Source organism: Synchiropus splendidus, chromosome 11 (assembly GCF_027744825.2).
Source record: "Synchiropus splendidus isolate RoL2022-P1 chromosome 11, RoL_Sspl_1.0, whole genome shotgun sequence".
Classification (NCBI taxonomy): domain Eukaryota; kingdom Metazoa; phylum Chordata; class Actinopteri; order Syngnathiformes; family Callionymidae; genus Synchiropus; species Synchiropus splendidus.
The window spans coordinates 22,076,186-22,097,302 of NC_071344.1; the positions used below are offsets into that span (position 1 = coordinate 22,076,186).

The following is a 21,117-nucleotide window of genomic DNA, read 5'->3' on the forward strand; positions in this document are numbered from 1 at the left end:
TTCTCACAGCTGGCGAAACAGTGACTTTCTTCACAAACAGAGAGGCGCCGAGGATTTTCAGACGAAAGGTGGAGTCGCGGGGTCCGGTCAGGCAGAAGGCGTCATTCGCCCTGGTGAGTTTAATTTTTAAATCGACCGAGTTTAATAACAGTCTCTCGCAGAAAAATATGTCGTTGTGGAGAGGACCGAGAAGATGTACTTCTCTGGATCTGCTCGTGAACTCGGCCCTTTTGTTAAGGCCTGCGTTAGGACCGTTTACAGTGACGATCGAGTCAACTGACCCAGGTGTGTCTCGGTAAAAAAGACCGGCGCTAAACTGTGTTTTAAGAGTGTCGTCTGAAAAGTTGAGAAGTGTTTCGATCATAGCTCTGTACGGGTGTGTGGAACTGGACTACGAAATCATCCGATCCCCCAGAACCACATCGCACTGATCAAAGATTGTGTTTAGAGGATAATTGATGAGACCGACAGCGGCGTCGTTAGCCAGCGGGGTGCCATCGGCGTTAGTAATTCTTGCACGCACGTGTAGAAGGGTGTCGTTTAGGTCTAGATACTTTTCGCCATCTCCCGGTATAAAAAACTCAATCGGGCCTCCTTCCCTGATAGTGGCTACTGGAGCAATTTCAGTGTAAATTTTGTCCTCAATGGAAAGCTGCGTCATCGGCGGCGTGAATAAATCCAGTTCTGCCAATGTGCATTCTGCAGATTTCTGGTGTAGGAGCGCCATGTTACTGTATATAAGGTTTTTTAAAATATATCGGAGCTCCCTCTGTACTTCCTCTTGGCCCGTTTGCTTCTGTCAACTGACTTCTTTCTTTTTTTGTTTGTACGTTTATTAGAGCTCTGTGTTACACGGCGACCTGGAGGGCGTCTCTTTGTCCTTCGTGATAAGACGGCTATACCGCCAGACCCTTCCTGTCTCTGTTGATCGCTCATTCCTCTCACGGTACGGGTGAACATATCCGCGGCTATGTTACCCACCGCTGATTTGAGATGGGGTTTCGCTATGGCAATACCTCTTTTCAACAGAGGTGACACAAACCGAAACATTTTTGAGAAGAGGGAACCGATGCCTCGTCCGTACATAACCGGGGCACCGTAGAAACCAGGTAGATCTCCACTGTAGTGAAAGTGACGGATTGTCAGGTCACGGACGCCTGCGTCTGTGACGTGGATATTATGAAAAATAATATCTCCTCGAAAGTTTGGGGCACCACCTGAAATATAGTTTCCAGGAGACTATTAAGCTCTCTTGATTAACACTTAATTAATTAATTAACTGTGGTAACTTAATTAATTATTAGCGTAATCAATCTATTTATCTGAAGTCACTACTCGTGATGTAATGTCCTTTACTGATCAGAGGCTCTTAGATTGATTATAATACACTCCAAAGTAACGTGATCAAGACCAACGTAATTTTATAGATTTATTTAGGAATAAAAGAACAGAAAGAAACAGGAAAGATGCAGAAGTAGAATAATATGATCCCAACAATATTGCGATGGAAACGCAAACCAGTTATGAAGCAATGTCAATACTGCATCAGACGCGTATGTAACTGATGGGAAAGTTGAGACGTTCTAGTCTAACTGTCAACCTCAGGCAAGTAATGATATTACTAAACCCCAACACACCAATCTGTGCAGAGATGACAAGCGGCGGCTTACTTTGGCGATGAATGGAGGGATGAATGGGATGGATGGATGGATGAGAGGGTGATGAGTAGATGCAGAAGGTCGATTAGGAGGCGAGGGAGGAGGCAGGCGGCTTTGGAAGGAGGCGTCCTGGTTCTCATCGTAGTGACTTGGAGGTGATGAGGACCCGCAGCTTCAGGCGTCGATGGCACTCTCGGATCGTCTTCCGGACCGTCGTGGATCTTTCGTCGCAGACGGGGTGATCGTAGCTGGCAGAGAGCGGCGTAGGACCGAAGGCGTATCTTTCTCTCGTGCCAGGTGATTCACCGGTCTGAACAACCTTCTAGAGTGGTCGCCTTAATGACACACTCCAGGTAGCGGAAGGTTGTTGGAAGTTGGACTCGCGTGCTCGTCACGGCCGCCGGCTGTGATCACGTGGTGTGACTGGGCCGTTCCTGAAGGAGGCTCTGGCTTGGCAGACCGCTGTAGGACGAGGGCGACGTGCAACTTTGGAGAAGTTCTCGATCACTCTCACACTTGGATGGGCAGCGAGTGGAACGCTGGCACGGCTTCAAGGGTGGAGGAGAAGCAAGAGTCTTTGCAGGAACTTGAGCAGGAACCGTCGAAGAAGTTGGTTGTAGTTGGTTGTAGGAGGCGAAGGAGCCAGAAGAAGAGGCAGAAGGAGGGGAAAGAGGGCAACCGAGGGCAACAGAGGGACAGAGGGGAACAGAGCGCACAGAGGGGTGAACAGAGGGCTGAACCTCTGTAAACTGGGTCTTTTAAACTCTCATGAAGAGTCTCCTTGTCCAGTCTTGATTGGTTGAAGGAGTTCCATCACCTATTGCTGATTGGACGAGGATTTCCAAGCCTGGCCTTCCTCCTCCTCCTCCAACGGGGTCGTAAATTCCAGTCTTGAGATGGGAGATTTTGATCCCCCCAGTACCAGAGTTTTATTTGACAATAAAACATTACCTGAGTTGTAAAGTTGCTCACAATCTGTCAAAACTTTCCCATCTCAATTCAAGCATTCAAACGACACCAAACATGACCATTCTAGCACATTGTCTTCTTATAATGATCAACATAACAATCAACCATTCATGTCAAGTTTAACATCACATGTTCAGGGCATCTGGTTTGCTGGAACATCCTGTGGAAACCATGGGTTAAGTGGGAAACGAAAGTCCTTTTTCAGAAATACACATTAAGACACATTCACATACAAGTCTGTCTTTGTTCATCTGGAACCTGGAGAAGGGGGAGCTGTGTGTGCCCCCCCACCAAACAGGGTTCACGAGTTGGTCAGGGTTTTTCCTCTTACGCCACAGCATCCTGGACTGTTGCTCTAGTCTCTCCCCCCTTTGACCATTCCAATGATTTATCGTCCTTATCGGAGGGTTCAGAAACCTCTGAGCTGCAACAGGCATGGTGGGAACCCACGGAGATGTCTCCGAGTTGAAGTTACACATTCCGGAAAAGTTCACCAGGTCCATGCTTGAATCTCTGGAGAAGGAATCACTACACCACCCACCTGTTTTTCATAATATTGTACAAATCTGTGCGGGTCGTCTCTTAAGCCCGCGTGAACCATTGTGCTTGTTTATGCCTCGGTCTGCAAAGGCTGGTTATCTCTCTGGTGTTGTGGTGATGAATGAATTTCCAGACGATGATGCAAGGGCTATATAATATCCTCTCAAGTAACAGGTCTAAAGTGTAGAGTCACCACCACCTTTCCAAAGGTAAAATTGACTGGTTTGTTAAGATCTGATTTAATTTGGATCTGAATATTTTCAATATGGTTCTTGGCAACCGGTAAATAGTAAGCAGGGTTAAAATGCTGTGTGATTATATCTGAGTAGCGACCCTTGATTTCCACCGTTCTTAAAAGCGGTGCATATGCATGCCCTACAAGCTGCGGTCTTACAACGTCGCTGTAACAGTAGAGATGGTAAAACCCCGCTTTTAAATCAAATGGATGGGGCGCTCTGTAGTCGCAAAAATTGATCCAATTACCAGGCTCTACACCTAACATGTAAGCCAAAGGCGAGTTAAAAAGCACTAGGCTCTGACCGTCTCCTTGAAGATCAATTTTTTGCCGTGCACTGTCAAACAGGAAGCGTATATCGTTATTGGTTTTTTTAAAGGTTTGCGCCAACTCAGTGGTAATCTGATTAATAGAGTTGTAATATCCACCCTTGAACTTCAGTTCAGTTGAGCTGCACATGGTGATATGATTCCCTGTGTAAAGGAGGATCGTCTTATATATTTTTTATATCTGAAGCTTTTACCCAGCTGTTGAATTTTTCAGGCCAGTTTTTCCACTGGACAAAGACTTGTCTCTCTCCTTGCGGCGTTCCTTGAGAATCTTTTCCACGTGAAATACTTTATCCTTTACGAGTTGTACTTTTTGTAATTCTTGATCATAAAATGACCCCTGGATGGGCTCGCCGTTGAAATCTTTCAATTTATACACAGGCGGGTTGCGGTGAATACATTCAGTTATCGTAAATATCTCGTCTGTAAAACTCTGCTCATACTTTTTGTCAAATACACCTCGCAGTTTTGATATCCTAACATGATCGCCCTCTTTAAATTTCGGCTTCTGGAGACCTTTCGACGGTCTAATGTAAAGATTGTCAAACACTTGCAGAGTATTTTCTTTAGTTACCTCCATCGGTGTCATTTTTATACTACTGTGATAGCTGTGATTATAACTCTTTACTAGATCCTGTAAAACCTCGATGTAACGCAGAGTGTTTTTAGCTGTAAAATATCTCCACATCCGATTTTTAAGAGTGCGGTTAAATCTCTCAACCACAGAGGCCTTAACGTCACTCGCTGTTGAAAAATGATTGACACCCTTCCTTTCCATCAAAGCCCGGAAACTCTTGTTAAAAAATTCTTTCCCGTCGTCCGTCTGTAGCTTTGCAGGCGTCCCGCTCTCCTCCAGCACTGATTCAAACGCCTTCGTTGTCTCAATCGCAGTCTTTCTTTTTAAAACGCGTACATAGGCCTTCTTTGAAAATACATCTATAACGGTCAACAAGTAATTTTGATCGTCGTTATATCTAGCCAGTGCCTGCATGTCGCATAGGTCGGCCTGGAATTGTTGAAGAGGCCTGTGAACAAATACTCTGTTTCTCGGAAAGTTTACTCTGGCTGGTTTATGCAGGGCGTAAGCATCTTGTTTTGATAAAAAAATCTTTAATAGATTTAGAACTGACTGGTTTTCCAGTCTCAACCTGCACCCCTCGGCGAAGGCGATCCACACCTCCATAGCTCCCAGGGTGAAGAGGATTGTAATAAACTCTTTTAATGATGTGTTTCACCGACATGCTAAACGAGAAATGAATGAGCTGAGATCAGAATATGCTTCTTAATGTTTTTTATTAAACAGCTTATGTCAGGATTCGAGTGTAATGTTATACAAAGAGAGTAAAGAAAAAAAGTAAATCACATACGAGGGAATCTCGTGTTTGTGGCATCACCCAGGACCGGCGTTCTATTCCAGATTCTACTTGCTGATTCCAGACGTTCAATTAAAAGATCCTCAGGCTCGTGTTTGATGTATTCATTCCAGACAGTTGATTTCAAGCAAGACTGCCTCAGCCATAGCCTTGGTTCTCATTTTCTCCGGTTGTACGTCATTCATGGTCAAGTAGTGTTGTACTGCAGGCAGAAAGTTCTTGTTACAGAGTCTCTTCATCAACGGATGGAAGTTAAGGCTGTAGAAATCATCCTCCATCTCTTCAAGACAGCTGTGTTGTAGTTGGCTGGGATGGTCTACTTGGCAACCGTAGCAGATCTCCCTCCAGTACATGCGCATGGTTTTACCTAGTAGATGAAATACAACTGTCTTTACAGCTTTCAGGAAGAAACCGCTTATCCATCCATCCGTTTCATCATTAGCTGCTGGTTCTTGGTATTGAGAAGCTGAGGATGAAGCAGGCGGATGCACGCAGACAGTTTTGTTCTCGGTGTAGGAGGTTGTTGCTCTCCCTACAGGTTCCTCGTCACCATCCACATCTTCCATTTCAGCTGCATCAGAGTCATTTGCGTCGTCTTTGATGGCCGATGAAGGACATTCTCTGTCTGGCGTGTCGTTGTTAGAACCGTCGTACTTATGACCGTCACCCACCCCGTGTTCTGCCACAGGTAGTAGAGGGAGCGACGATGAGTTGTTCATTCCGTACCCGATACCGCCTGTAGCAGCTCCGAGGAAGATAGTGCCAATACGTCTGGGAACACCTTCTGGCCTCATCGTTGTCTCTCTCTTGTCCCGACGGGCACGTCTGCAGGGTGTTGCTCTGGAAAAAGCCCTCTTTATAGCAACCGTTAACAAGTAGGTGGTCCAAAGTGGGGTGGGTCTAAAAGGTCAGTGCTTTTTTCAACACAATGGCATCATCCCATAAGCGGCTATGGTAGAAGAGTCCGTCGATTTTTGGAGAAATCTCCTGGATTTTCTCACTCCAAGCATCCATCGGTATGGTTAACAGAGTACGAAATACACCACAATCAGAATTAAAATATTCCAGGACGAAATCTTCTTCTTCTTCACCCGTGACTCCTGTTGATACTTTATGGATGGCCCTGAAGGACCAACGTCCTGATCCTGACATTTTAGCCAGCCAAATAGCCATGATGGCCGGCTTCCTCTCCGTTCTATCAGGTTTGTTGGACACGGCTCCAGCCTTCTGACGCTGTTCTTCTTCTTCAACCCTGGGAAGATTTTCCGGCTTCACCTCTCTCAGCACGCCCCAGTCGTTAGACGATAACACAGCCGTCTCCGTACAGGCACTCAAGGTTTCGCCATCCTCCAGCTGGTAAATGCACAATTCAGCTGTTTCGCACTTAAACACGTACCCCCATCTTCCACGACGTCCGTAAGGCTCTAGAGACCACTCGTCCTGCAAAGATTCCCCGGGTGGTGCCTGCGTACGCCGTAGGTACATTACGGATTTACGGGGAGCCCCTGCACCCATCCATGGGTCCTCAATAACAGTCACAGCCGTCTCGCTGATCACCGGTGATCCGCGCATCGATGTAGGGACAGCCATTGCTTGTTGATTGTGCTCGACGGGGCCTTGTTCCCGGCAACAGTCTGAAGGGTACATATATATACACACACACACACACAGGGGTGATGTTTATACAGCTGTCCGACCCTCCACCCCCTGGTAGCGTTAATTATTTTCCTTCCTGTCAAAAACAAGGGGGGAGGGTTATTATTTTAATTTCCTGTTGATATAAAAATGGGGAGGGTAATTATTTTAATTTCTTTTTGATATAAAAAGGGGTGGGGTTTATTACTTCCGGAAGGGGAGGGTTTTATTACTCCCAGGGGACCATCAATCATACAGATTTGACATATAGTGGTCTCCTTCATCTCTCTATAGACATATAAAATGAGACGTACTGAAATGTATGACAAAGCCTCATTCTGGATACGGTCAGAACTATAGATGCAAAAAACTTAAACTGATTGTGTCATATAGGCAAAGGAGCAGGAACAATCATAAAATCTGCCACATTGAATGCTATTTTATCATGTTGTACGAAAATGTGATGAAGTATAAAGAAGTAAACACAATATTGCCAGAGATATAATAACTTAAATAGGAAATATTTAGGTTTTTAGCTGATATGTGTAGGGAAAAGTAAATAACTAAAGTAAATGAAGAAAATGTTTTGCGATCCCCCAACTCTCCGCCGCCACTGTAAATGGTGTCATTTGTCTATAAAATTATTATAAGTACAGTTCTGCATAACATTGTATCCTTGTTAACAATAAAGACAAGAAAAATAGAAAGTAATATAGATCAACTTCCAATGAAAAATAACTTTATTAAGGTTGTTTTCAGAATCAGAATCAAATTTATTGCCATGGTCAGTGTGGGGATCCCACCAACTAGGAAAGTGCTTTGGATTAAAGTGCTGTCAATAAAATAAAATAAAATAAAATAAACAACAAAGGCTGATCACAAATTCAACAGTCTTACAGTCAGTACATAAAGTCAATTTATTTTATAATACTACAGGAAAAACACTCCAAACTCACAGGGATGGTAGCCAAGAGCACCTTGAACAGGAATCCAATGAAAGATTTCACTAACCTTTGTTGTTTTTTTTTCCATATTTTTTAAATAATATACATGTTATTACAATACATAAAGTCAATTTATTTTACAATTCTACAGTAAAAACTCTTCAGACTCACAGGGATAGTAGAGCAGAGCTCCCTGAACAGGATTCCAGTGAAAGATTTCACTATCCTCTTTTAGTTTTTTTTCTAATATATATATTTTTTATAATACACATGTTATTACAGTACATAAAGTCAATTTATTTCATAATTCTACTGTAAAAACACTCCAAACTCACAGGGATAGGAGAGCTCCCTGAACAGGAATCCAGTGGAAGTTTTCACTAACCTCTTTCAGTTTTTATATATATATATATATATCTATATATATCTATATATATCTATATATATATAGATATATATATATAATTTTAGAATACACATGTTATTACAGTACATAAAGTCAATTTATTTTACAATTCTTCAGCAAAAACACTCCAAACTCACAGGGATAGTAGAGCAGAGCTCCCTGAACAGGAATCCAGTGGAAGATTTCACTAAGCTCTTGTGGTTTTTGTAATATGTATTCTTAATAATATTTATTTATAAAATATAATTTATATAATATTTAATAATATTTATCATCTCCTTAACACACAACTACAATTTACTGGAGCTTACGAAGTCGCTACCGTAACGGCAGAAATAGATGCGCAGACTTTTTTTGATGTAGGCTGGCAAGATGGGTATTTGTAGATCGCGGGCAAGCGTGATGCCAGTGAGCTGAAGCTATTCAAGCAACAACCTGGCTGTTACGAGAGGAGTGGCTGATCATAGACTTTATATTCAGGTGCAGTTATTCAAGTATAGCTCAGCGTGTGATTGTTGACAGTTGCTAAGCGACTTAAACACGTACTTGATCTACTACAACAGAACTGTACGATATTGATGCAGTATCACTGAGTCAATACTGTTGGTGAACATTAGCTAGTGAGTAGTTAGCATAGCATCGACCTGAGATGACACAGCAGAATATTTCGTATTTTCCAGAGTGATAATGGGCCAGACAATGTACATGTATATGTAGGCTGTAGTTTTTGGAGAAAGCCACCTGAGACCTGCTGGACAACATGCTGAGCTGTTAAAACATCCGGAGGACAGAGACTAAAAACAAATTGTGTCTCACGTTAGCTTGTACGGGTGTTTAGTTAGCAATACGGTTGTGAAGATTTCAATACTGTCCAGTGCCAACCCTGACCCCTTTTCATTCTTTTCCCGCAGACAGTGAGTCACCCTCTCTAAAAGTGGAAAAAAATGGAAACGCCGGGCCAAAAAAAACGCGGTGCCACTTCCCCTACTTGCATCACCAGACAGCAGGAGAAGGAGAACCTTGGCAACCTCAACGACCGGCTGGCCATCGATATTGATAAGGTGCGCTCCCGGGAGGCAGAGAACCCCGGGCTACGACTGCGCATCACAGAGTCCGAGTCTCTGGTCAGCCGCGACCTGAGCGGGATCAAGTCCGCCTACGAGACTGAGCTGGCCAATGCCCGCAGTGAGCGGGCCCGCCTGCAGCTGGATCTCAGCAAGCTGAGGGAGGAGCACAAGGAGCTGAAGGCCAGGTAGGAAGAGCTAGTTCTGCTGTGTGGTTCGTAGAAGTGTCTCAGGTCAGTTCACTCATTTTCAGGGATGTTATTCTTTGATGTGCACCTTAAGAAATGGAAGCAGACTTCAGCTGGTATTTGTCTTTCACTCATTCATTGCTGCTAGGAATGTGATTGTTTGGAAGTGAGTTTACTGTCAAACATGTTTATTTGGAAACATACTGTACAGCTTCTTTCGTCACACTTTATTTGTGTTAGTTTTAAACTCCATATTATTTCGTCATTTTTTTTTACCCTTGATCAATATAAAGACATCTTTCTAGTTCATCTTTAGTTTCATCTCTAGTTTAATCTTTCTTCGAGTTGGCAGGAATACCTCCGGGTCCTCTCTTATTCACTCTGCTAACGCATGATTGTGCACCTGTGTCTGACTCAATCCTCTTCATTAAGTTTGCTGATGACACAACCGTGGTGGGCCTCATCAGGAACGACGACGAATCCAACTACCGGAGCGAGGTGTGCCGCCTGGTCCAGTGGTGCGATGACAACAACCTTCGCCTGAACGTGGAGAAGACCAAGGAGATGGTGGTGGACTTCAGGAGACGACCTGTCCTGCATCCCCCGCTTCTCGCTGGTGCTGCAGTGGAGCAGGTCACCAGCACCAAGTTCCTGGGTGTTCACATTTCCCAGGACCTGACCTGGAACACCAACACCACGGCACTGGCCAAGAAAGCCCAGCAGCGCCTGTACTTCCTGCGGAAGCTGAAGAGAGCCGGAGTTCCGTCCCCCATCATGTGCACCTTCTACAGAGGCACGATTGAGAGCGTTCTGACCAGCTGTATCACAGTGTGGTTCGTCTCTTGTACCATCGCCTGCCGCAAGACCCTGCAGCGCGTGGTGAAGACTGCTGAGAAGATCATCGGGGTCCCTCTTCCATCCCTCCTGGACATCTACAAGGCTCGCCTCACTCGGAGAGCCCTGAGGATCGCAGGAGACCCCACCCACCCGTCGCACCGCCTCTTCACGCTGCTACCATCAGGGGGAAGGTTCCAGAGTCACCGGGCACGAACTAGCAGACTGAGAGACAGCTTCATCCACCAGGCTGTCATGATGCTGAACTCCCTTCCTACTCTGCCCCCGGGTCTGCACCAGGCACTTTTGGCTCCATCCACAGGGGCAGAGGATGTTGCCATGCTGCCATGAGCTAGGTGCTCCTCCCGGTGGTTGATGGACTGATGTGACGATTTTGTTGCATGTATCCTGCTGTCTGTGATCTTTATGTGGTGTCTGTGATCTTTATGTTCGTCTGTGATTGTATGTCGTGTCCAGGTCTGTGAGAACAGATATTTCCTCCATGCTATATGTCTCGTACTGTAGCATATTTGACAATAAAGTTACCTTACCTTACCATACTTCTCTGCTCTCTGTGACTTCAGTTTAGGACTGAAGAGTTGTCAAGTTGGTGCCATCAAAGCTTTATTTGAGAGTAAAGCAGGGCAGATGAGGATTGAGGACTGATCCTAACTGTGGTTATAAGCCCAGGTTTCTCGTCAAATATGGCAAATATAGTAAAGTAAAGTATAAGGCAGCCACCCCGTCAAAACACCTGAACGTGTGTCTGTTAAACACAGTAGTTATCTCCTTTAAAACGGCTCCAGGTAGTGGAACTCCCTAATGTTTCTTCCTGGAATGTGTCGCTGAGCACGGCGGATCCCTTTCTTCACCGTCGAGTTTGTGTTTCTCTTCAGTTAGCAAGTACAGTTGTGTCACATTCCGCCCTGAGGGATTTTGGAAAGAGCGACACACCTCCACGAGAGCTCCACCTTAAACACACACTCTCCACTGTTCCGTGTGTCTTGGCAGTGAACACCTCTGCTAACCATGTGAGACATTTTTCCCTGCTGCAGCAGGGGAGCCGCTCAAAACACATGAGCAGGCCTGATGAGTGACAGAATTCTAGGCTTAGGTTCTGTCATATATTATTCCCTTTACATTACAGTCCCTATGTGACTGGGCTCCTCCTCATGAAACATGAAAGCCTCCTCCGTGGCTTACAGTCCTATCGCGGGTGTTGATCAACAGAATTTTCTTTCCTCAGGTAGATTTTTAGTTTGAATTATTTTTTTGGCTGCAGGGGCAAATTCCAATTTCAATCTTAACTGGGTTCAGATGGGGTTGTAACCCTTCTTACCCTTTTTGAAGTGGGAAACAGTTAAACTCTTGCATAATAATGATAATGGACCAGATAAGAAAACCTCAGCTTGTTATAGCCAGTGGTACACCTCAATAAAAAACAACAACAATGTTTGTCAATCTTTTAGTGAACAAATCGGAAAGAAAACAAACTTTCACAGAGCTTTGGTGAATTCAACATAGCAATAGAACATAATTGTATAAGGAAAAATATATGGAAAATTACCAAAACAAAAGGCGCCAAAAAAAAGAAAAAAAACCCTTGTTTCCCTCCCCAAAGTTTGTAACATTGGGGCCCATATATGAACAAATGTGCTTGGTCCTATCCCACCACTTGCCAAGTGGGAATGTGGTCGTCGACTCCAATCTTGTGGATGAATCTTCTTTTCCTCTGGTTCCTGTGGCTCGCCACCCAGTGCACACTAGGAATTCCTCACGTGGTGCAGTCTTGACACACTGCTGTCTCTGTGGTAGGATGGTAGGATGTCAATCCAACCCGACGTATCAGGAATCCTTTGATCCGAACTCCAAAAAAACCTGACCTAAGCAGGCCAGAAGATGTGCAAAATTTCAATTAACTTGTTACTTTCTACAGTCTGTCAGTTTCAAACAACTCTGAATGTCAAATAATTCAGTTGTACAACAAAAGAAAATCCAAAAGTTAATTTACAGTGATGACACCATAAAATAGATTCAAATAACACACGCCTGGGTACACAGTCGTTCCTCGACTTAGCCCATCTGTTCAAACACTGCCTTGTACAGGAACGTCATGTTGTTGGCGAGGTTCTGGAGGACCAGGAGAAGGTCCAGTTGACAAGCTGCATGGTAAGGTGGTCCTTCTTGTCTGGAGAACGCTGCTTCGTTTTCAACCTGAGAGAAGCAACCTGCATTCTCTCGAGTAAAGAGAGGTTTGAAACAGGTGAGTAACAACAACAACAATCTGTCTTCTAGAAAGTGGATGATGAAATAGTTGCAATGCATTTGAACAACATCAACAGACCACAATGATGGTAGTTTTCCCATAACGGGAGTCGAACCAGGGACGCTTGGGTGAAAACCAGGAATCCTGACCACTAGACCATTTAGAACTTGTATGAGTCAGCGATTTCGGCAAAATGGAACACATTCAGCAGTTCAGATCAGATTTCAACTGTCAAATATATCTGTAAAAACACTCAAATAGCACAAGTAGTACCATGCACACACAGCTTCAGGTATGATGAACCATGTCTATGATCATGGGACAAGGGACTGTCTGTCTGGATATTATATTTATAATCATAATCATCATAACAGAAGACGATCCCAGGTTCACATGTGTTCATGGAACGATGGTTAAGAGTTGGGGTCTCCAAATTGACACCTGATTGCTTAAACTGTGTGTGCTTGGTTGGTTGGAACTAAAACCTGCAGCCCTTTCTGGAACAGTTTGGTGACCCCTGTTGAAGAGGATTGTCTTTTTTTTCAATCAACATCATGTCTGTCAGAGTGAATACATGAATGAAGTTTTTATTGCAAGACAAAAAGGTCTCGTCCCTGGGTGGGCTCGAACCACCAACCTTTCGGTTAACAGCCGAACGTGCTAACCCATTGCGCCATCGAGACATGCTGTTACACAAGAATATATGGATCTGTGAACAAACGTTTTTCAGTTTTCATGGTTTGAAGATTGTGCAGAAGGATTGTGTGATTTAAGTCAGTGATAGCAATGTGTTTTTCAGCAAAGAGAGAGTGTGAAAGAAAGATGGTAGCAGTGCTTTAGAGAATAAATGAATAAAGAGATGGAGAGCAAAAGGTTCCACCATTTCATCTTTGCATCGACCAACACTGTCTTCCACTTCTTTGTCACAAACCTCATTGAACCGATCACATGGACATTGTGTTGTCACATGGCTTGCATCACTTAGTCGTGTTGCAAAGCTTGTGTCCCAAAACAGTTGTACATAAATACCAATGGTGACAGTGAATCGCTCTGATGCTGAAATCTTGTCTCAGTGTTTTGCATTCAAATCTCTGTCAATCTTATTACACATGTTAAGTCAAAGTGCCAGCACAAGGTCAGAAGCACTAAGCTAATAGTCAATGCTGGTTGTCCTGGGCAAGAACGAGGAATACGACAACCTATGGGACAGGGGTCCACCCAAAGGGGTTTATGGCTTGATCATGATCATGGTGACTGATCGATCGGAGCGTCCCGATGTGGTTCCCATACCAGGGGCCAAACAACGACACCATATGGGACGTACCTGGAATAAATGAGGAAGTTTAGGCAAAGGTTGATCACATCATTAACTGTAGCTAGGATTTGGAAGTGTAAAGCTGTCATAAAACTGGAGTAAAGTTTGTGATCCAGTGCTTCAATATTTCAGATCATCTGTTCAGATGATCTGCCCAGACGAGACACTGGAAAATTACGCCTGATGTTCCAGAATGCAACCTGATTCATCCAAAACCAACACAAACTTTTCACTTCACCAGCTTTCTGAAACAGGTGTAGAGCTGTAACTACTTCAGGCTCCATGTTTGCAGTTTGGCTAGTCACAGCTTGGTGAGTCCATCCACTACTACATGCCTTTCCACCAAGCATTACAGGTTGGGATGCAGTTGAAAACTGTGTCGATCTCAGGCAGAAGGTTAGGAATGAAGAAGGTCACAGAGAAGGTCACAGATTTTTGTGTTTTGCCAGACTTAACTGGTGAAATTAGTTCAAAGTACTGTGTGCTTTGCGGGTGAGTCAGCGATTTTGGCAAAATTACAAATCACGAAGAAAAAAATTAATGAAGAAGTGAAGGAAATGAAGGAAGGAAATTCTACAACGTTTCAGACTTCTGAGTCAGTAGGAACCCAAAATAGGCAAAAGAGCGACAGAGAGGGGCGAGGAGGGCACACATCACAACATTTAGAAAATGAAGCTCAAGTATTCCAACCCACATTCATAACACTCACACTGCTATATTTTGGCTGATGCATCAATTTATGTACAGAGTGGAACTGAGTAGATACATATCTTGAGCTGACATGGACTTAAAGAAATAGAGAAGCTGAGGAGCCGAACTGAGTCGACCGCATGTTTGAAAATCTGCTATTGTCAATTTGTGAAAGTGAAGGTTCCTTGACAGGAATCTGTGCAATGGTGTTCTTGTGTAAACAGTAGCTTCCTTCCAAGCAGTTGACCTGGGTTCAATTCTCAGGCTTTGCCAATTGTTTTTGCCATCTAACCATGGATGGCAGAATATTTGTGCCTCAACTGTCAACACCACAAATGTCCCATTAAGGCTGGACACGGACGACCAAAACATAGGTCTCAATGGGATAAAAATCAATGTCTGCCTTGCGTTGTTGGAAGGACTCGAAGCTACGGGGGAAATCCCCAATGGATTTCAGTTCCATGGCCTTCATCACTCGTGCCTTCAGTGGATTTGTGAATGGTCAGAAGAAACCAGTTCTTTGAATCACGAGTGAATGGAATGGGCTACGTGCAGTGGCTGGGAATCGAACCCAGGTCAAGTGCTTGAAAGGCAGCCATCATCATTGTTGCTTGAAAGATGAGGAAGAGATGATGTGATCAACTGATTTCTAATTCACCCAAAACTAAATTCCTGATGAAGTGGCTGAGTAACAGTGTTGTTGTGGCTGAGTGGTTAAGGCGATGGACTAGAAATCCATTGGGTTGTACCCACATAGGTTCAAGTCCAACCAATAACGTTGGTGTGTGTTTAGGATGCTTTGGTCATTTTGAGTATGCAGAACTGTCACATGACAATAGTGTTGTGCCTTGAGGTGGAATACGCCGCATGAAGTGATGTTGTGCCCACCAGGAATCGCTCTGTGGAACCGTCACGTAACAGAGTGTGTGTGACTTCATTGGTATTCAGCTGACTGGAGTTCAACCAGACTGTATGCTGTGACAGTCCAACAATTCAAGGCAGGGTCTGATCTTTTCATGAAGTCTCTTCAAAGTATTGGGTGAAACCCTTTGAATGCAGAAATCAAAAAATTCCAGTCCCCTGGCAAACGTACGGGCTGACAGCACTGTGAAATTACCAACCGAACACCTGTGGTCTCTAACCACCAGCCTTTCCCACAACAGCCAAACGTGCTGACCAATTGCGTCACAGAGACATGAGAATGAGGATCTCTACAAAAAGAGAGACACTTTGAGAGCAGGAAGACATGTTCTGAAAACCATGGAAATGGAGTGAATGCTCAATTGAAGTTAAACAACACACTCTGCTGCTTCATCGACACACATCTTGGGAATAGCAACTCCGTACTTGTGATCCAAAGTCGTTAATCAGACAGGTTTCATTGAACACAATAAGAAGCCCTACAAGAGCAGGGCATCAAAAACTAGTATAAGCTCATGTTGTTCCTCTCCACAGAAATCTTTAGTAAAAGGCGAAAGATTTATACGATCTGAAGAGAAACATGAGCGAACTACTGACACTGAACCAGAGAAAGAGTTGTATTCTTCCACATCAACCTTTAACTCATGGTGTTGTTCAGCCTTTGAACAAACCAGCACTTCAAGACAATCCTCTGCACCATCGTTCCAATAACATCTGTGAACTAGTGATCGTCTTCTGTTGTCATTGACCTGTTTTGCACACATATAAGTGATCAGAACACAAAAGAGAATTGTCTCATGTTCTGGAGTCGTCCATCCTACATCGTGCTGGTCTCGGTCGCAAACATCATCCACAACTTTCCTGATGTTCGGGAAGAGGGGAAAATGGACACATATCGCTCCGTGGAAACATACCACAAACAGTTTACAGAACTTTGTGGTGATCATTTAATACAACAGTTAAATGCATTGTGTTAAATCTATTTATCCTGTGAGTTGATGTGCTGTTGTATGGTTGATATATACTTTGTTAAATTATCACCTACATATATATGTTTACATATCAATGTATGGTTTATATTTTGCAGACATTCTGTAACAGAAGACTCATCACCAACTGCTTCAGTGCCACTTCCAGGAGCTGACCAGAGGACCACTACCACAGACCACATGTTTTTGTCGCAGATGAAGCGTCTCCTTTGTGAACAAACAGTTATCAGTGCACCACAACTGCTCATTCAAGAGTCACCAACCTGTTTAACAGAGCAAAGGTCCTTGCATATTATAATTCATCTCTGCAATAAAACAAAGCTGTGTTCAACTCAGTTTGTTGACATTTGATTGATTTTGATTTTTTTCTGTGAAGCCATTTTACACAAAAAGAAATGTTCAATATCAAACTCCTTATTTGCAAAATATAAAATAAAAGAACTCATTCATTTATACTCATCCAATACACACAGTAAAAAAGTCAAACTTGAAGTGAACTACTACACAAAAAAGCGATCCAGAAAGCTCTATATGTTTTCTTTCATATTTAGCCTGAATTCAGATCAGTTTTAAGGTTGGGATGTGCAATATCCTGTCAATAAAACAGTTAGTCAGTGGAGCATGAGGCATGTGATCTCAGGGGCTGGTGTCATGCAAATACAGAAGAGGAGAGGCATTTCCTCTATGAGAAGCTTCACTGAGGCATGAGCATTGAATAACAGAGATGAAATGGGGGAAGTTGCACATGTACAGGATAAAATAACAGAAATACCTTAAAGCTTTATGTGACAGTGGCCAGTATGGGGATCGAACCCATGACTTTGGCGTTATTAGCACCACGTTCTAACCATCTGAGCTAACCGGCCAGTTGCAGGACTTATTATTCATACATTTCAGGTGATATTATCATATAGCAAGCTGGCGTTGGACTTGTCACAACAGTGTCTGTTTCTCCAGCAAGGATTCAAGGCCTTTCTTTCTCAATTCCATCTTCCTGATTGAAACGGATCCAAATTACAGGCAGATTAAGGAAGCAGATTAAAGGTGTATTCTTTTTGAAGGAGCCACCAAACCGCGCCTTTGAAACAGGCGTGAGTCATCTGAAGTTGGAGCTGAGATTATTATTCATACAAGAAATGTATCAAAATAGTAAAAGTAGTTTACCTGCAAAGTTTCAATGTTCAGCACCGATCGAAGCCTTTGAATCACATTGACCTTTGAAACATCACGTACCACAACATGAACATTGTGTTCATCACTGAGAGTCTATTCCTGAAATAGATGGTGACTCAGCTATGTTTGTAATATATGTTATTTGGTCTTTGTCTCTCGCTCAACACATGCACAAATCAAGCTCATGCGCTAAATATATGGAGCATAAACAAATGGATCAATGAGAGACATTGGTGTTTACAGACGACACAGTTGATCTTTCATTGGACTCAACAATGAACTACAGGTGGTCAGAGGCATGAGAGCGTGGCCATGTGTTTCCAGTGTTTTGAGCAGCTCTGTGGTCACCTGCTTCATGCTTCAGACTGCTGAGCTGCCTCTTGTGATTCTCTGCAATGGGCCACCAGGAGAGTCAGATGTCAGATGTGGCAGTGAAATGAGGGGTGAAAGGGGATTATAGTAACAGCTGAAAGATTAATCTCAAACAAGGCCGATACAGAAGTTCCAAAACCGAGCGGCTCATCTGTGACCTTGAGATGATAATCATGGGCTCGTCCAGGACTGGAACCTAGGACCTCTCGCAGCCCAAGCCATTATCACACTGCTCGACCAAGGAGCCCTATTTATGTTCTCTATACAGCAGGAGAAGAACCATGATCACAAAGGTGATGAACAAGTTGTACAAGGAGACATTTCAAGGATCAGAAAACCTATATGTGTGTTTTAGAGAAACTGGATGAATACAAAGACATCTTCCCTCTTTGTTTGTTGTCCACCCAGAGAGCGATCAGATCCTTTATTGCATTTTGAGTACACGTAGTTTCAGCATCTAGCGCTGAGTCGCTTGAGAGACACAGCCAAGGTCACGCCTCACAACCAACTGATGACAGTCTTCATGATATAGATTTATGTTTAATGTGCCGACGACATGCGTAGTTTCCACAGCCAATATATAGTGTGCCCTGTGTATATTAAGCAATAAGATATGAAAATATGATGTCAACAAAAACCACTGTGTGCCTCACTGACATTTCCCAACTTTTCACACTTCTTCTTTTAGAAGACAAAAAAATGCTGACACCTCATCGGTTAACTTCGATGTGCTTCCAGGGTTGGAACACAAATCTGCACCCACTGAGCCACTTGTGCATCAGTTTGAACCCTCTGACACAGATTGATATGTGTGTCGTGGAGATCGGCATCATCTCTGGAACAGTGAGTGCAATCTTGTATTTTAATTGCAAGCTGATCACATCCTTGGGTGGACTGGAACCACCAACCCTAGTTGGGTTGGTGAGTCACGCTGCAACCAAGCCTCGTTGGCGCAGTAGGCAGCGCGTCAGTCTAGTAATCTGAAGGTGGTGAGTCTAACAAGGCGCACTGTCTTTTTGAAAAGTGATATGGATTTCCATCCCATTCATTTACGTTCAACTGTTTTGTGGGACAAGCTTTGCAACATGACTCCTCGCACGACCTTTATTTATGGTATGTTTCTACAGAGCGATATGTGTCCATTTTCCCCTCTTCCTGTACATCACGACAGTTTTGGATGATGTTTGCAACCGAGACCAGCACAATGTGGCATGGATGACTGCAGAACACGGGAAAATTCTCTTTTGTGTTCTGATCACTCATATGTGTGCAAAACAGTTCACTGACGACAGAAGACGGTCACCAGTTCACAGATGTTAATGAAACGATGGTTCAGAGGATTGTCTTGAACTGCTTGGTTGTTGAAATGCTGAACAACACGATGAGTTAAAGGTTGATGTGGAAGAATACACCTCCTTCTCTGGTTCAGTGTCAGTAGTTCACTCATGTGTCTCTTCAGATCGTATATATATCTTTCGCCTTTTACTAAAGATTTCCGTGGAGAGCAACAACATGAGCTTATACTAATTTTTCACACTCTGCTCTTGGAGGGCTTCTTATTGTGTTCAATGTAACTCGTCACGTCAATAACTTTGGATCACAAGTGCAGAGTTGTTATTCCCAAGATGTGTATCGATGAAGCAGCAGAGTGTGTTGTCTAACTTCAATTGAGCCATCACTCCATTTCCATGGTTTTCAGAACATGTTTTCCTGCTCTCAAAGTGTCTCTCTTTTTGTAGAGATCCTCATTCTCATGTCTCTGTGACGTAATTGGTCAGCACGTTTGGCTGTTTCATCCCATTGAGACCTACGTGTTGGTCGTCCGCGTCCAGCCTTAATGGGACATTTGTGGTGTTGACAGTTGAGGCACAAATATTCTGCCATCCATGGTTAGATGGCAAAAACAATTGGCAAAGCCTGAGAATTGAACCCAGGTCAACTGCTTGGAAGGAAGCTACAGTTTACACAAGAACACCATTGCACAGATTCCTGTCAATGAACATTCACTGTCACAAAGAGAAATCGAAAATAGCGGATGAACAAACATGCGGTGAGATGAGGTTTTTGGCCGACTCAGTTCGGCCCCTCAGCTTCTCTATTTTTTTAAGTCCATGTCAGCTCAAGATATGTATCTACTCAGTTCCACTCTGTACATAAATTGATGCATCAGCCAAAATATAGCAGTGTGAGTGTTCTGAATGTGGGTTGGAATACTTGAGCTTCATTTTCTAAATGTTGTGATGTCTGCCCTGCTCGCCCCTCTCTGTCGCTCTTTTGCCTATTTTGGATTCCTACTGACTCAGAAGTCCGAAAGATTGTAGAATGTCCTTCATTCATTTCCTTCAGTTCTTCATTAATTTTTTTCATCATGATTTGTAATTGTGCCAAAATCGCTGACTCACCTGCAAAGCATATCGTGAGTACTTTGAACTAATTTCACCAGTTAAATCTGCCAAAACACAAAACTCTGTGACCTTCTCTGTGACCTTCTTCATTCCTAACCTTCTCCCTGAGTTTTCGACTGCATCCCAACCTGTAATGCTTGGTGGAAAGGCATGTAGTAGTGGATGGACTCACCAAGCTGTGACTAGCCAAACTGCAAACATGGAGCCTGAAGTAGTTACAGCTCTACACCTGTTGTAGAAAGCTGGTGAAGTGAAAAGTTTGTGTTGGTTTTGGATGAATCTGGTTGCATTCTGGAACATCAGGCGTAATTTTCCAGTGTCTCGTCTGGGTAGATCATCTGAACAGATGATCTGAAATATTGAAGCACAGTATCACAAACTTTACTCTTGTTTTGTGACAGCTTTACACTTCCAAATCCTAGCTACAGTTAATGATGTGATCACCCTTTTCCTAAACTTCCTCATTTATTCCAGGTACGTCCCATATGGTGTCGTAGTTTGGCCCCTGGTATGGGAACCACATCGGGACGCTCCAATCGATCAGTCACCATGATCATGATCAAGCCATAAACCCCTTTGGGTGGACCCCTGTCCCATAGGTTGTCGTTTTCCTGGTTCTTGCCCAGGACAACCAGCGTTGACTATTAGCTTGGAGCTTCTGACCTTGTGCTGGCACTTTGACATAACATGTGTAATCCGTGCTTTTGACAACAACTTTTGAATGCAAAACACTGAGACAAGATTTCAGCATCAGAGCGATTCACTGTCACCATTGGTATTTATGTACAACTGTTTTGGGACACAAGCTTTT

General features: G+C 43.6%; 1 protein-coding gene and 4 non-coding genes across 5 annotated transcripts; 2 read left to right on the plus strand and 3 right to left on the minus strand.

Moving 5' to 3' along the window:
• Positions 1–9,018: 9,018 nt before the first annotated feature.
• LOC128767778 (lamin-A-like) lies at positions 9,019–9,921 on the plus strand. Its single transcript, XM_053880067.1, has 2 exons — positions 9,019–9,341; positions 9,774–9,921. The coding sequence occupies exons 1-2, from the start codon at positions 9,034–9,036 to the stop codon at positions 9,883–9,885; spliced, it is 420 nt and encodes a 139-aa protein (XP_053736042.1). The 5' UTR covers positions 9,019–9,033; the 3' UTR covers positions 9,886–9,921.
• A 3,129-nt stretch (positions 9,922–13,050) lies between these two features.
• Positions 13,051–13,124, minus strand: trnan-guu (transfer RNA asparagine (anticodon GUU)). The gene has a single exon. It is a non-coding gene; the product is annotated as a tRNA-Asn (tRNA).
• A 2,719-nt stretch (positions 13,125–15,843) lies between these two features.
• LOC128767809 (U5 spliceosomal RNA) lies at positions 15,844–15,954 on the minus strand. The gene has a single exon (XR_008416172.1). It is a non-coding gene; the product is annotated as a U5 spliceosomal RNA (small nuclear RNA).
• A 1,194-nt stretch (positions 15,955–17,148) lies between these two features.
• Positions 17,149–17,222, minus strand: trnai-aau (transfer RNA isoleucine (anticodon AAU)). The gene has a single exon. It is a non-coding gene; the product is annotated as a tRNA-Ile (tRNA).
• A 2,119-nt stretch (positions 17,223–19,341) lies between these two features.
• Positions 19,342–19,454, plus strand: LOC128767814 (U5 spliceosomal RNA). Its single transcript, XR_008416177.1, has one exon. It is a non-coding gene; the product is annotated as a U5 spliceosomal RNA (small nuclear RNA).
• The last annotated feature ends 1,663 nt before the right edge of the window (positions 19,455–21,117 follow it).